General features: G+C 44.2%; 1 protein-coding gene across 1 annotated transcript in view; it reads left to right on the forward strand.

Annotated features, from left to right (window-relative positions):
* The window catches only part of LOC127561679 (calreticulin-like), a 34,214-nt gene extending 18,425 nt beyond the window's left edge, over nucleotides 1-15,789 (forward strand). Inside the window, exons 6-9 of the mRNA XM_051996859.1 lie at nucleotides 45-158; nucleotides 3,137-3,280; nucleotides 8,365-8,457; nucleotides 15,089-15,789. Of these exons, the coding sequence (XP_051852819.1) occupies nucleotides 45-158; nucleotides 3,137-3,280; nucleotides 8,365-8,457; nucleotides 15,089-15,346 (609 nt within the window). The 3' untranslated portion in view covers nucleotides 15,347-15,789. The remainder of the gene's footprint in view (nucleotides 1-44; nucleotides 159-3,136; nucleotides 3,281-8,364; nucleotides 8,458-15,088) is intronic.
* Nucleotides 15,790-16,172: the final 383 nt, after the last annotated feature.

Raw genomic sequence — 16,172 nt, forward strand, 5'->3', positions numbered from 1 at the left:
CTGCCCCACTAATGAGTCTTTATGGTGGGTGAATTTTATCTTAGGACTGGGAAGATTTTGAAAAAATTCCGGATCCAGATGTGAAGAAACCTTATGACTGGGATACAGCAATGGACGGCGAGTGGGAAGCTCCTTTGATCCCAAACCCAAAATATAAGGTAAAGGGGATTTTTTTTTCTCTTGCAAAGAGAACAAAATATAGGACAAGAAATGGATGGACCTTTTAATGGATAAAATAGTATCTCTGAGACTTGGTAGATGTGTTTGGGGAGGGCACTGGGCTAAAAAGGATGTCTGGCTTATCTCACATTGGTCTGAACATACTTCTTGTGCAGCAGGATAACTATATAAATATGTACACATATACTGGATTTAACATGTATTTCATGTTATTATTTATTTATCATATTATTTAATATGTATTGGACTACCTGCCAGCTAGGGGACAAAAACAAAAGATTTTGCAAGGGTCAATGTTGGAAAATTACCCATGCATATGCATTGTAAACAAATAAATAAATAAATGTTTTTAAAAAGGGAAACTGAGGAGACTGACCCAAGGATTCTGAGCTGGCAGCGTGTGCCAACTGATTCGCCAAACCACGTCCTTGAGGAACAGCCGAGGCCACTGAGGAAGATTAGTGTGTAGGAGAAAGAACTGGGTGACATGATTCTATCCTCTCAATTTTTAAAGTTCTATCACATAAAGGAAAGATTACGGCACATCTCTGTGGCTTCAGAGGGGAGAATGAGGAAGTAGCAGATGTAGGGAGGCTGAATTTGGCTTAAGGTTAAGGAAGAACGTTCAAACATTGAGAGCTGTCCAATACTGGAACAGTGAGTTCCCTGTCCCTGAAGATGTTCAAATATCAAAAGGTAGGATAACCTTCTGTCAGACATTTTATACATTAAAGGACTTTATGTTCTAGGTTGAACTAGATGAATTCTCTTCCAGTTCTGGATTACAATTATTGCAGTAGTAGTCATAATAAATAATACCTAAGGTTTACAAAGCACTTTATAGAGGTGATCCCTTTGGAACATATATTCTGATCTTCTAAAGGATGGAAAAAGAATTTCGGCCTCTTCTAAAGGGAGAGAGAAAGTCCCTTGGAATTGCTTGTGCCCATTAGCATGAGGCTGAAATCCCTTCTCACCACCAAAGTCCTTGGTACTGTCCCATGGTTCACTATCAGAAACTGATAAAACTTCTCAATAGAAATGATATCTGCTTTGCTGATGCACCCTTAGGATCATGGGACTTTTCCATCTGACTTGCAACTGAAACCTTCTCTATGGAGTGTCAACCCAATAGAACATAAACTACTTGAGAACAGGAACTGTCTTTTTTTTTTTTTTTTTCTCATCCCTAGAACATATAACAAGCACTTAAATTCTTTTTTCATTCATTCATTCATCTGTAGTGAGAGCATCTACATTGAAATCATGGCTCTAACACTTACTATCCTTGTAACCATGGGCAAAATAGCTCAGCTTTCTGGACTCGATTTTCTCATTTATAAAATGAGGGGGTTAAACTAGATGCTATCTGTCATCCCTTCTTCCTCTCTTTCTATGATCATATGAAATGAAAATTCAGGAAGGTTAAGATCCTTGCCCAAGATCACACCTTTACTTAGTGACAGAAGAGGGACTCAAACCTTGGATTTTCCAAATTCAAAAGCAATGGGTTCTCCACCATACCAGGCTGTCTCTCATCTGGAAAAAGCCAAAATGTTCTCTTGGGACTCCCCCCATAAGTCAACTGGATCAAGTCCCAAGTAAGATGTGAGATCAGGAGAAGTTAGTAGGGCTCGGTAAAGCACTTTGTGAACGTTGAAATGTAATATAAATACTAATTATCATTGTTATGATATTATGATAACTACTACTGCTATTACCCCTACAACTACTACAGCTTCGATTATTATTAGTAGAACTACTATTATTATTATCAACACTCCTTTAGCATAGCTAGTAAGATAGAATCCACTCCTTAGGAAGTGGCTCAGCTTAAGAGAGCATGTACTACCCAAGGTGCTCTACAAAGGAAGATAGGATAGATCATTATGTAGTGAATTCCCCACCCCTAGAAGTATTCAAGCAAAAACTAAATGACCCTGGATCAAGAAAGATGTTTTGGAGAAATAAAGCAATCAAATTGGTTCTAGTGTGGTTTAGCCCCTTGTTATCAAATTAGACCCTCATTACTCGAGACTAAAGCCTAAAACTATCACAGTTGAGCTGGGAGGCAGGATGGGAATCCCCCTCCCTCATGCCTGAGCTGAGTCTCAAAGGAAGATAAGGATTCAGAGCAATAGAAAGGAGAAGAAACTGGTGTTCCCTATAGGGCTGAAAAAGGAGTCCCAAATCAGAGGGAGCAGAGGTAAGGGATTATCTAAATCTTATGCGAGATAAAGGGAATAGGGCACCCTGGGGAGATTTTTGATCAGAGAGGTGATATAGTCAGATTCTCCTCAGGAAGATTATTTTGGTAGCTGGGTGGAGGGTGGATTTAAGGAGACATGATACAAGAAGAAGGGAAATTCTTTTAAGAGTTTGATAGAGTTAAAAAAAAAAAAGAGTTTGATAGAATAAAAGTATAAATAATTCAACTCTATTAAGAGTCTGAACTGGGACTCAAGCTGAGCTCCTCTGGCTCCATGATGGGTTCCTTCTGCACCATACAATATATATTTTCTGTAAAATCTTCCATCCAAGAGTATCATCATTTTACCTTAATAACATTAATCCTTAAGACTCGACATTGTTCCCCTTGGTGAATTCCTTTTGATTCAGCTCAACATTCTAAGCTCAGAAAGATCTTGCTATCTCCTGAGATAAACTTCCAGAGTGTCAACTAGCCTTCTCAGCTCAGGGAGATAATCCTGACATTTATCCCTTTATTCAAATTGAGAAACACCAGGAACAACACAGGACTCTGGAATAAAGGCTATTTATAAAATATAAACAAACAAAGGATTCAATAAATGAAAAACAGACTATTACAATTAGGACCAAATCTACATTTCAGGAGAATTTGAGTTCAATTATTTGGGTTATCTTATTGCTTGAAATTAGAAATGCTGGAAAAAATGCAGCAATTTCCATTCAACATTCCTGATTTTCATTTTAGGGTGAGTGGAAACGTCGAATAATTGATAACCCGAATTATAAAGGTGAGTGGGTACATCCAGAAATCGACAATCCGAAGTATAAACCAGACCCCAATATTTACAGATATTACAACATCAGTGTCCTGGGCCTGGATATCTGGCAGGTATGTAGTAATTAAATGCATATATGTTTGGCTCGTAGTAATTGACAATTACTTAGAATCACGGAACCTCATAGTGGAAAGGGATCAAACATGAATAGGAATCCATTCTGCTACTTGAAGCCCCCAGTGGGGTGGAGAATTGACTGCTTACTAATCAAGATAGCCTGTCCCATTTTTAGAAGTCAAGAAGGATTGAATAGTTTCTCCTGATTTCCATCCTAGATCTGCCTCTTTGCAGCTTCCTCCTCCAGTTCTGGATCCTGCCCTTCGGGGCCAAATAGAACAAGGCTAAATCTTGCAACAGATCAAGGTGTTAGTGATTTCTGGGTAGGTAGAAAGAGCCTGAGGTTTAAGACAGATCTGGATTGCCCATAAATGCCTCTTTCTTTCTCTGAGCTTCAGTTTTCTCAACTGTAAAATGGAATGATTATAATCTGTTCTCTTTGCTTCCTTAGTTGCACATGATAATAAAATGAGATTTGTAGAGTGAATAAGCTGAAAAGATGTTTCAAATATAGAAGATTGCTGTCATTATTGGTATTACTACTACTCCAGCAACCGAGACCTATTTCATTTGCTCATTTCTGTGGAAAGGCAGTGTAGCATTGTGGATAGAGACTTGACCCCCTGAAGTCAGGAAGGCCACAGTTTAAATTTTGCCTGTGGCCACATACTGACTACATGACTCGGAGCAAGTCACTTGGCTTTCCAGGGCTGTAGGTAACTGTAAATTGAGTTGAAGAGAAGGTGCCTGCTTCCACTGGTAAAGGGAATTTCCTTACCTGGGAATTATGATAAGATTGAAATCATAGAAATTATCCCTCTCTCTGCCTCAGGTAAACTCTCCAACTGCCGATGTCTTTCCTGTGTTGTGTTCCCCGGTAGAATGTAAGCTTCTTGAGGGCAGGAATGGCTTTATTTTTGTCTTTGTATCCTGGCACATAGTAGGTGCATAATAAATCTTTCTTGCTTACTGTTCAACTGAATCCCCGTTGCCCTCAATAAACCCTAATGACAACAGGCCCCATTTTTGACATGTTTTGACTGCATACAAAGAGCTTTGTGACAATCTTGTGAAGAAGGCTCGATAACCATTAACATCCTCCTTTTATACAGTTTCAGTGACTTGACCAAGTTCCCAAGTTGATGACATTCATAATAAGAACCCAGGGCTCCTAACTTCAGGGCTCCTTCTAAACTTCATTTCCCTCCATTAACTTCTTGGTACAAGCAAGGAAAGCTCTGTGCTGGGAGGCAGGAGGGATCCAAGGTCAACAGGTTAGGATTCCTCCTCTGATGGGTTCAAACATGGACACACAAACTGGTTTCAAAGAGGAGGTAGTGAGGGTAACGGTCCTGGGGGTAGGCGACATTTTTGGCTAAGGGGGAAGAGGGATCAGGAAAGACTTATTGGAGGAGGTGTAATGGAGCCAGGCCTTGGAGGACTAGGTTAGATTTCATTTGGCAGAAGTAGGTGACGAGACCATTTCTGGAAGAATTTTTTTTAAGTAAGAAATCAGGAAAGGAAGGGCCTAGTCTGGAGAAGGGTGAGAAAATGGGTTAGAATGGGAGACAAGAAGAGAAGAAAATTGGCTGACAATAAAGTCAAGAGGACCAAAGGCTTGGGAAAGCCTGGTATATCATAGGCACTTAATAAATGCGGGTGGATTAATTGATGGACATGGACAGGATGAGAAGCTGTGGAAAGAGAGCGATCCATATGGATGGGAATGCCCAGCCCAGGGAGGCTGCAGATCCAACCAGACACTGATGGAGCTGATGGGAGAATCCTCACTGCAGCATCTCTGACCCCTAAGTCTGCATGGACAACTTTGTAGTTGGAGAAAGTCCGAAAGATCGGGATAGCCTGGAATGATCCAAGCCTTTTAACTAAACTGGATCAAAGCATCTTCGCTCTAGAATGGGAAAAGACCTCGACTGTTGAGCAATTCTCTCATTTCTGCAGATGAGGAAACTGAGGCGCATGGAGGTGAAATTTACACCGGTAGGAAGTAGCTGAGCTGAGATTCGAATCCAGGTCCCCCAGATCCAGATCCGGCCCTGTCTGCTGGGCCACGCTGCCTGCAGGGTGATGAGCCTGAAGGAGCCAGGCTGGTTCTCAGCTGACACAGACCATCCTCCCTCAACACTCCCCACCTGCAGGAGCCTCTGGTAGCAGAGCCTGGGAGAGCCAGCTTCACCCCTGACTCAGGAGGAAGCTTAGACTGGGAAACTAGGGGAGGCAGAAATGTAAATTAGTCCCATAATAAGCAGAGCTATTTTTTTTTAAATAACTTTTTATTGACAGAATCCATGCCAGGGTAATTTTTTACAGCATTATCCCTTGCACTCGCTTCTGTTCTGATTTTTCTCCTTTCTCCCTTCACCCCCTCCCCGAGATGGCAAGCAGTCCTTTACATGTTAAATAGGTTACAGTATATCCTAGATACAATATATGTTTGCAGACCCAAACAGTTCTCTTGTTGCACAGAGAGAATTGGATTCAGAAGGTAGAAATAACCCGGGAAGAAAAACAAAAATGCAAACAGTTTATATTCATCTCCCAGTGTCCTTTCTTTGGGTGTAGCTGCTTCTGTCCATCCTTGATCAAATGAAACTGAATTAAGAGCTATTCTTTTTAAAATACCAAGAAGGCACTCACCCTGCAGGATTTTATAATGTATTCAAAATACACACAATGTGTTAGTAAATAATAATATTCTAAATAGCCTAGTATTAGACCAAAAAGCACCCGTGTGCAGTGGATCGACTCCAGAAATCAGTGCCAGAACTTCAGAAGTTCAGACCCCTCGGAGGCCTTGTTGGCCACCCCATCCCTGGCCAATCTCTCCAATAACCTCCCTCTGAGACCTCTGAGGACGGGGAACTCACTACCTCTCACGTTCTGATTGCTAGGGATCTCCCTTCCCATCCAGCTTAAATCTGCCTGTTTCCAGCTTCTCCCAGCTCAGCCCCATGGAACAAAGGCCAGCCTTTCTTCATGGACGGTCCTTCAAATGCTTGAAGACAGCGCTCACGTCTTCTCCCTCTCCCCCATGTCCACCATATGATGTCAACCAAGACCTTCCCCTTCTTGACCGTCTCTTTCTGAAATCCCGTGGCCGGAGCTGAACCTAGCCTTTAGCGGTAGCCTGGCCAGGGCAAGGGGAAGAAGGGCTCTCACTTTCCCAGCTCTGGGCACTCAGAGAGTTCTCCTATGGTCAACAAGCTTTGGGGGCTGCTCTGACACATCGAGGGCTCATAGTGAGCTTGCATTCCACTGAAACCCCCAGATCTTTTTCAAATGAATTGTCATTTAGCCGCGCTGGCATTTACCTTGTGTATTAAAATTTGCCATTTTCTAACTAGTTCTAACTTAGTAACATCATGAGGCGGGTATGTTGATGTTGTTATTGGTATTATTATTATTATCTATAATGATGAAGCTGCTCGGGGTTACTTAGCCAATTATCGACTAAGATACTTACTCCCAACGGTTAAGATCAGTTGCAGAATCACACAACCTCATGATGTAAGGAACGGGCTCTTGTCAGCTAGTCCAAGTGGGTCTCTCCCCGCCCCACGTCTACAACATATACACACCTGCACACAGAGGCATGCACCTGCATGCACATACATCCAGGTGCACAACACACAAGGCACCTGCATGTGCAGTGCATCCGTGCATGCAGGCACCCAGGATGGGCATGTGCACCCTTGCATGAGGCACTCACATGTGCAGGTGTACCCTCACATTTAGGCACACACCTGTGTATATGCAGCCTCACGTGCAGGGACCCACATGTGCCCTGCACGCTTGCATTTAGGCACCCAGGATGTGCATGTGCACCCTTGCATGAGGCCCACATGTGCCCTGCACCCTTGCATGCAGACACCCACGTGTATGTGTGTACCCTTGCATGCTGACACCCATGTGTGCATGTGCACCCTTGCATGCAGACACCCACATGTGCATTGCACGCTTGCATTTAGGTACACACACGTGCACGTGCACATGCGCACACCCCCTGCTCCGGCTTCTCTCTGAGGCCCAAACAGAACCAGACCACATCCTCCCCACAATCCTTGAAGAGGTTCTCAGGTCTCGTTGCCGGAGTCTTGTTTTCTCCAGGATGAGCGCCCTCACTTCCTTCCGCTGACTCCCTCTCGGATGCCCCTCTCCTGTCTCACCATCCCAGCTGCCCCCTTGTGGACATCGGCAGTGTGCCTCCTACTTGGGGCCCAGAACCAAACGAAGGCCATTCTTACGGCTCAGGGAGAGCATCAGGAAAGGCTTTCTGGAAGAGGCAGCAGCCAAATTGTTGGCCTGGTGTAATGACCGCGTATTTAAAGTCAGCCGGAGTCAGGAATTCAGGTTAAGGGAAAAATCTTCAATATTTATTGAAGTGAAGAGGTGAATAAAGATTGCAATAGCAAATATAGGCAAGAAAGATTGCGATAGCAAATATAGGCAGTTGCGACAGGAAGCCAGCTAAGAGAGAGCGACGCGAGAGGAGCCAACAGTGGAGTCAACCGTGGCAATGGCAAAAGTCTCTCCTCCCCTTCCTTTTCCACTCCCCTGCCTCCACCCACCAAAATCGTCATTTCCTATACAACACATCAGGACTTGCACAAAGAGTGGGCGGGGGCCATTCTTTCTCCAAGCTTATATATTAATAGAATATGGTCCAATTACTATTTAGCCTCATGTGCTTGGGACCTCAGTGCATCAACTCAAGCCTCAGCCCATTACAGCCTGGAAGGGAGGGAAGACCCCCAAACAAACTCAGATAAGACGTAAAGAAAAGGTCTTCCAAGAGATAAAGATTAGAAGAAAGAAAATGGCGGCGTTTGGTACAGCACGGCACAGAGCCGAGCATGTGGGCAGCCAAAATTGGGCGTCTGGTCGGGGCCCTGAGTGCGGAGGCCGAGGCTGCCCAGCACGCTGTGTCCTCCGCACGCGAGCCGCTGTTACAGCTACCCAAGGCCCTCTCCCGTGGTTCTAGAAAGTCTGGCTTTGGAAGGAAACAAACCCGTTTCTCTCCATTCCCGGTAATTATTCCGAGCATCTTTTCTTTCCACAGGTAAAATCCGGATCGATATTTGACAATTTCCTCCTGACAAATGACGAGGAATTTGCAGAAAAAGTTGGGAATCAGACGTGGGGAGTGAGGAAGGTAAGCTGAGCCTTCGTTCTGCCACGGTTACTTTCAGCAGCATCACCCAATTGTAATTTAGTTACTTGCCAGGCCCTGGAATTCTTTGTCATAACCAAAGAATTCTTCGTTTGGTGACTAATTGTTGGCAGTGAAGCCACGGAGGCTAAAGAGAGCTGCAGAAGAGCCAGGGAGACCCTCAACTCCACTGGCACGGGTTCCACGTCCCCGTAGAGTCTTCCTTGTAATCCCAGGGGCACTTAATTTTTTATTATATTTTATAATATTATTATTGACATCGAGTAAATGTGGTCAACTAAATATCCTTAGGATTGATTTACATTCAACACGATTCTTTTAAAAATTCAAATGAATTTATTTTGTTTTCAACTAATACAGACTTCTTTTCTCTCCCCCTCACTCCTCCCTCACACTCCCCATCCTACCCTTGGGGAGGAAGGGGAGAAAAACAAAGTCTTTATCCCCAATTCTGCAGAGTCAAGCAAAACAAATGCTCCCACTGGCTACGAAATGCACATCTCATTTGGTGTCTCTAGTCTTTTGTCAGGAAGTTAGTGGCAAAGTAATGAATTCCAACAAGTATTGTGACAATTTTTCCATCACTCTCCCTAAGTCCTCAGTAAAATTCTTGGTTTGTTCACTCATTCATATTCAATAATTATTGTGCCGGCTAATCTTTCTTTCCTTCCTATCTTCCTTCCTTCCTTCCTTTCTTCCCCCCTTTTTCTTCCTTTCTCGTTTTCTTTCTTTCTCTCTTTCTCTCTCTCTCCCTCTCTTCCCTCCCTCCTTCTTTCCCCTCCCTCCCTCCCCTCCTCCCTCCCCTCCTCCCTCCCTCCCTCCTTCCCTCCCTCCTTCCCTCCTTCCCTCCCTCCTTCCTTCCCTCCTTCCCTCCCTCCCTCCTTCCCCCCTTCCCTCCTTCCCTCCTTCCTTCCCTCCTTCCCTCCCTCCCTCCCTCCTTCCTTCCTTCCCTCTTTCCTTCCCTCCTTCCTTCCCCCCTTCCCCCCTTCCTTCCTTCCTTCCTTCCTTCCTTCCCCTCTTCCTTCCTTCCCCCTTCCCCCCTTCCTTCCTTCCCCCCTTCCCCCCTTCCTTCCTTCTCCCCTTCCCCCCTTCCTTCCTTTCTTCCTTCTCTCCTTCCTTCCTTCCTTCCCTCCTTCCTTCCCCCCTTCCTTCCTTTCTTCCTTCCTTCCTTCCTTCCCTCCTTCCTTCTTTCCTTCCTTCCTTCCTTCCTTCCTTCCTTCCTTCCTTCCTTCCTTCCCTCCTTCCTTCTTTCCTTCCTTCCCTCCTTCCTTCCCCCCTTCCTTCCTTCCTTCCTTCCTTCCTTCCTTCTTTCCTTCCTTCCTTCCTTCCTTCCCTCCTTCCTTCTTTCCTTCCTTCCCTCCTTCCTTCCCCCCTTCCCTCCTTCCTTCCTTCCTTCCTTCCTTCCTTCCTTCCTTCCTTCCCCCCTTCCTTCCCCCCTTCCTTCCTTCCCTCCTTCCTTCCTTCCTTCCCTCCTTCCTTCTTTCCTTCCTTCCCCCCTTCCTTCCCCCCTTCCTTCCTTCCTTCCTTCCTTCCTTCCCTCCTTCCTTCCTTCCCTCCTTCCTTCTTTCCTTCCTTCCCCCCTTCCTTCCCCCCTTCCTTCCTTCCTTCCTTCCTTCCTTCCCTCCTTCCTTCCTTCCTTCCTTCCTTCCTTCCCTCCTTCCTTCCTTCCTTCCTTCCCTCCTTCCTCCTTCCCTCCCTCCTTCCTTCCCTCCTTCCCTCCCTCCCTCCTTCCCTCCTTCCCTCCCTCCCTCCTTCCTTCCCTCCTTCCCTCCCTCCCTCCCTCCTTCCTTCCTTCCCTCTTTCCTTCCCTCCTTCCTTCCCCCCTTCCCCCCTTCCTTCCTTCCTTCCTTCCTTCCTTCCCCTCTTCCTTCCTTCCCCCTTCCCCCCTTCCTTCCTTCCCCCCTTCCCCCCTTCCTTCCTTCTCCCCTTCCCCCCTTCCTTCCTTTCTTCCTTCTCTCCTTCCTTCCTTCCTTCCCTCCTTCCTTCCCCCCTTCCTTCCTTCCTTCCTTCCTTCCTTCCTTCCCTCCTTCCTTCTTTCCTTCCTTCCTTCCTTCCTTCCTTCCTTCCTTCCTTCCTTCCTTCCCTCCTTCCTTCTTTCCTTCCTTCCCTCCTTCCTTCCCCCCTTCCCTCCTTCCTTCCTTCCTTCCTTCCTTCTTTCCTTCCTTCCTTCCTTCCTTCCCTCCTTCCTTCTTTCCTTCCTTCCCTCCTTCCTTCCCCCCTTCCCTCCTTCCTTCCTTCCTTCCTTCCTTCCTTCCTTCCTTCCTTCCCCCCTTCCTTCCCCCCTTCCTTCCTTCCCTCCTTCCTTCCTTCCTTCCCTCCTTCCTTCTTTCCTTCCTTCCCCCCTTCCTTCCCCCCTTCCTTCCTTCCTTCCTTCCTTCCTTCCCTCCTTCCTTCCTTCCCTCCTTCCTTCTTTCCTTCCTTCCCCCCTTCCTTCCCCCCTTCCTTCCTTCCTTCCTTCCTTCCTTCCCTCCTTCCTTCCTTCCTTCCTTCCTTCCTTCCCTCCTTCCTTCCTTCCTTCCTTCCCTCCTTCCTCCTTCCCTCCCTCCTTCCTTCCCTCCTTCCCTCCCTCCCTCCTTCCCTCCTTCCCTCCCTCCCTCCTTCCTTCCCTCCTTCCCTCCCTCCCTCCCTCCTTCCTTCCTTCCCTCTTTCCTTCCCTCCTTCCTTCCCCCCTTCCCCCTTCCTTCCTTCCTTCCTTCCTTCCTTCCCCTCTTCCTTCCTTCCCCCTTCCCCCCTTCCTTCCTTCCCCCCTTCCCCCCTTCCTTCCTTCTCCCCTTCCCCCTTCCTTCCTTTCTTCCTTCTCTCCTTCCTTCCTTCCTTCCCTCCTTCCTTCCCCCCTTCCTTCCTTCCTTCCTTCCTTCCTTCCTTCCCTCCTTCCTTCTTTCCTTCCTTCCTTCCTTCCTTCCTTCCTTCCTTCCTTCCTTCCTTCCCTCCTTCCTTCTTTCCTTCCTTCCCTCCTTCCTTCCCCCCTTCCCTCCTTCCTTCCTTCCTTCCTTCCTTCTTTCCTTCCTTCCTTCCTTCCTTCCCTCCTTCCTTCTTTCCTTCCTTCCCTCCTTCCTTCCCCCCTTCCCTCCTTCCTTCCTTCCTTCCTTCCTTCCTTCCTTCCTTCCTTCCCCCCTTCCTTCCCCCCTTCCTTCCTTCCCCTCTTCCTTCCTTCCTTCCCTCCTTCCTTCTTTCCTTCCTTCCCCCTTCCTTCCCCCCTTCCTTCCTTCCTTCCTTCCTTCCTTCCCTCCTTCCTTCCTTCCCTCCTTCCTTCTTTCCTTCCTTCCCCCTTCCTTCCCCCCTTCCTTCCTTCCTTCCTTCCTTCCTTCCCTCCTTCCTTCCTTCCTTCCTTCCTTCCTTCCCTCCTTCCTTCCTTCCTTCCTTCCCTCCTTCCTTCCTTCCTTCCTTCCCTCCTTCCTTCCCTCCTTCCTTCCTTCCTTCCCTCCCTCTGTCCTTCCTTCCCTCTTTCCTTCCCTCCCTCCCTCCTTCCTTCCCTCCTTCTTTCTTTCCTTCCTTCCCTCCCTCCCTCCCTCCCTCCGTCCCTCCGTCCTTCCTTCCTTCCTTCCTTCCTCTCTCTCTTCCCCCCCCCTCTCTTTCTCTCTGCCTTTCTTTCTCAGTCTCTGTCTCTGTCTCTCTTTCCTATGTGTGTGTCATTATTGTTGTTGGTTTTGTTTTGCATCATTTTAACTAAATCTTTCCGGACTTCTTCCTTTTCCTCACATCTGTTGTTCTTATTTGAATTTTATTATTCTTTTATATTTCATTATTCTGTTCCATTAACTGACCATATTTATTTAACCATTTCCCTATCTTTGGGCATGTAAGGAGATTTCCTGGTTATTGTGCTCTGGAATTTTTTTTTAATAATGATTTAGGATGCTTGCTATGAATAGTTCTGCTTTTATTTTTGCTTTTTTTGGCTACATTTTCAAGGTCTATTACCTCCAAAGGAATCACTGAGTCAAAAATGTCATTACTTTTATAACTTTTCCATAACTTTTATTTGTAACTGTGTGTAGAAAGCCGACTTGCCCTCCAAAAAGATTCTAGTGGTTTACAATTTCTCCAACAATGAATGAATGTACCTGTTCCTTTCTTGGTGGATAATTTGTGATCAATTATGAGGTTGTGATCAACCTCAATTCAAGTCACTTAAAAAACTGTCTCATGCCTGGTACATAAAATACATTGTGTTAAGTGCTAGGGATACAAGTTCTTCTCTCAAGGAACTTCTAAGGGGAAGGACCAATAGATTAATAATAATAATAGACTACAAGGGAAGAAGAAATATATAGAAAAGGAATTTTCAGTAAGTTTTATAAGAAATATGACAAAGGAAAGATTACTGTCCCCTGGAGCCACCTGTGGCTGATTTCTTTCAACTCCCCCAACCTCTCCAAAATCGTTGTGCAGACTCTTTAGAATGTAGCCAAGGCATCCTTCCCTTCCCCCTCCCACATCACGATTAGAGGTACTTAAACTAATAGTTCTTATTTAAAAAAAAAAAAAAGGAACAAGAAGAGAATGAAAAAAAAAAGGAACAAGAAGAGAATGAAAAAAAAAAGGAACAGGAAGAGGACAATGACTCCGACTATGCACAGTTAATACAGAGTTTGAAAAAACTGGATCTTTTCAACCAAGGCAGTGAAACTTAAAAAAGCCTCTTCTACCCCAAAGAGTAACATTAAATGGTTACCTGCTGAGAAAGAATTTCTAGAAGAACTCAAAAAAGACTTTTAAAATCAAGTTAAAGACACTGAGGGAAAACTAAAAGACAAAAACCATCTCAGAAAAATAAGATTATGGAAAAAAAAGTTAACCAACTAAAAAAGAATACAGAATCTTAAAGAAGAAAATAATGATTTGAAAATTAGAATTGGGCAAAGGGAAACGAGTAAAATAAAACAAAATGTAAAGAATGAAAAAATAGAACAAAATGTGAAACATAAGAAAAATAACAGATATGGAGAACGGATCAAGAAGAAAAAATATAAAAATAATTGGACTACCTGAAAGTTGTGACCAAAAAAACCTTGACACAATAATGCAAGAAATAATCAAAGAAAATTATCCTCGAGTGATAGAACATGAGGGGAAAGTAGAAATGGAGAAAACCCACCAATCACCACCTCAAAGAGATCCTCTTGGAAAATCATTACCAAATTTCAAAACCTCCCAGATCAGAGAAAAATTTCCAAGAAGCCCCAATTCAAACCTGCTGGAGCTACAGTAGAATTATCAACAGCAACAATAAAAGATATAATATCCAAAAGATTGAACAAAAGAAAAAAATGGACATGCAATGAACTTGCAGATTTTCAGGACTTTGTCCTGACCTAACCCGAATTTAATAGAAAATTTAACAAGTAAGATCTAATATCAAAGATTAATTTCGAGGAACTCAACATGGACAAATCGTTTTTGTGCTGTACATGGAAATGTATACCATATATTTAAGATTGACATCAATAATTGGGTAGCTCAAAAGAAAGAATGGGGAAGAATTGAGTATGATCTACTTCTGAAAAACAATACTATCTAGGAAAAGATAAAAATAGGAATTATATAAATGAGGTGCAGAAGAACTGATACAAAGGCATTAGAGGGGGGTAGGAGGGCTCATAATTCTAAAAATCCACTGGTATTGGGAATGGATAAAATAGGATTAAATAAATTAAATATAAATATATAAATATGCACATATCATGAAGGGTATAGCATCCTCCAAAATCTTTGAAGAAATAAGGGGGAGGGAATAAGATAAGGTGGGGTGTAGAAGAATTGTAGCTTTATGGCAATGGGACAAGGTGTGTAGATTAAAGGGCAAGAAATAAAGGATAAGGTGGGGTGGAGAAGGATGCGTAGAGTGATGGTAATGGGACAAGGTGGGCAGATTAATGGGAAAGAGAGGAAAGGATGTCATAGGATAATGTGGGTTTCAGAAGAATGTTTAACAGGAGTTTAACAAGGTGTGTAGATGAACAGGAATGGGATAAAGAGAGAAGGAAAGGGTGAGGGAAGACGATAAGGGAAGGGTCCATGGATGGGGGAGGTTAAGTAATAAGACAATGATGGACACATGACAATATTTTGTTTTGTTTTATTTTCCTTTTCTGTCTTTCTTTTTCTATTTTGCTTTTTCTTGAAAAATAAAAACAACAAATAAAAATAAAATGGAGCCAAGGAGTGAAAATTTCTCCTACAGGATTATCTAGAGTCATTCATTCGTTCATTGATTTATTAAATAATCCACTTGTTCTAGTATCTACTATGTGCAAGTATTGTGCTAGGTACTATGGGGAGAGTTTAAGATAGTTAAGATAGTTTTTGGCCTTATGGCATGTAGAGTGGGGGAAGGGGAGAAGGGAAATAATGCAGTCATAGAATACAATAGAACATAATTTTACAATAACTCTAATGCAATATAGACCACAAGAACCAGAGAGAAACAAGATCTATGCAAGGTCTAAGGAGATCATTCTGATCTGGGGGAGGAGGGAAAAGTGAAAGCTTCCTGAACCTGATTAAAAGTTGGGTCACTTCTCAAAGGTCAGAGACAGAGGGAAGGGGAAATTAGAGGTGTCCAGAGTTTATGTCACCTCTAAATTATGTGGAAATTACATATTCAAAACAGGACCCGGAAAGGATATGGAGGGAAGCCTTTGAAGAAGAGGAAAAGAAAAAACACCTAGAAGAGACCAAGAAAAAGATGGAAGCCGATGATGAAGAAGAGAAGAAATATGCAATAGAGGAAGAGGCGGAGTATGATGATGAGGAGGACGAGTTTGCCGACCAGTCTGAACTGGAAAACGACAAAGAACTGAAGGAAGAAGAAGACAAGACGAGAGGAGGGAACGGGACCACTGGGGCAGACATAAAGGATGAATTATAATCGTAGTGGCCGTAGTAACTCATAGTCAGTAAGTAATGGGCCGTTGTTAATTAGGCTTGGTAGGAAACTAAAAACAATTCAAACACGAAGGCCGCAAACGTGTATTATGCTCCAAGAGTATGCAGTCAGAGCTAAGTGCAGGGGGTGGTACTTGCCTTCAAGAAGCTTGTATGGTCTAAGAAAGTCTTACTCCCTGTGATCCTCCTTGGATGTACTGTTGACATACCACTCATGAAATGCATGGGCAAAAACCAGTCCTTGGCCGACACAGGGTGCTCCACCAGGAAGTTCTGGACCACCAAGTAAAGAGTGGGCTTGTGCTCCTGACTTGTGCTTCCGAGCTCCTCCTGGCCACAAATGGTATATGAGACCTTTGAATCAAACACTTTTGTTTAGTTACTTAAATTTTTACACCACCAAGTGTCCAACAATAAAGGAAAGAATCTGCGGGTAAGTCTTTTGATTTCTTCTTCAGTTTATAAGCCCATGTGATTTCATTTCTGAATTTTTAAATTGGGGGATGGGGTAGGGAGAAAGGGTCACTTCAGCTCCACCTGTGTATGAAGTCAGTCTTTATGCCAGTCAGCCGCCTCCTCATCCCTTTCCCTATACACACCCACCCCCCTGGAGCTGAGGGCTACATTCTGTCTCCTGACCAGTACAGAGTTCTTTCCAAATGTTACTAAATGGACTCCTCAGCCCAGGGCACAGGACGGAGAGCTTTGAAAATCAAGTTTTTGTTGATGCCTCTTTATTTTTTATATCATTATAGTTTTCCTCAGCATCTTTCTCCTCCCCCCCACCCCATTGCTGCCATAGGGCCATC

This window comes from Antechinus flavipes, chromosome 4 (genome assembly GCF_016432865.1).
Source record: "Antechinus flavipes isolate AdamAnt ecotype Samford, QLD, Australia chromosome 4, AdamAnt_v2, whole genome shotgun sequence".
NCBI lineage: Eukaryota > Metazoa > Chordata > Mammalia > Dasyuromorphia > Dasyuridae > Antechinus > Antechinus flavipes.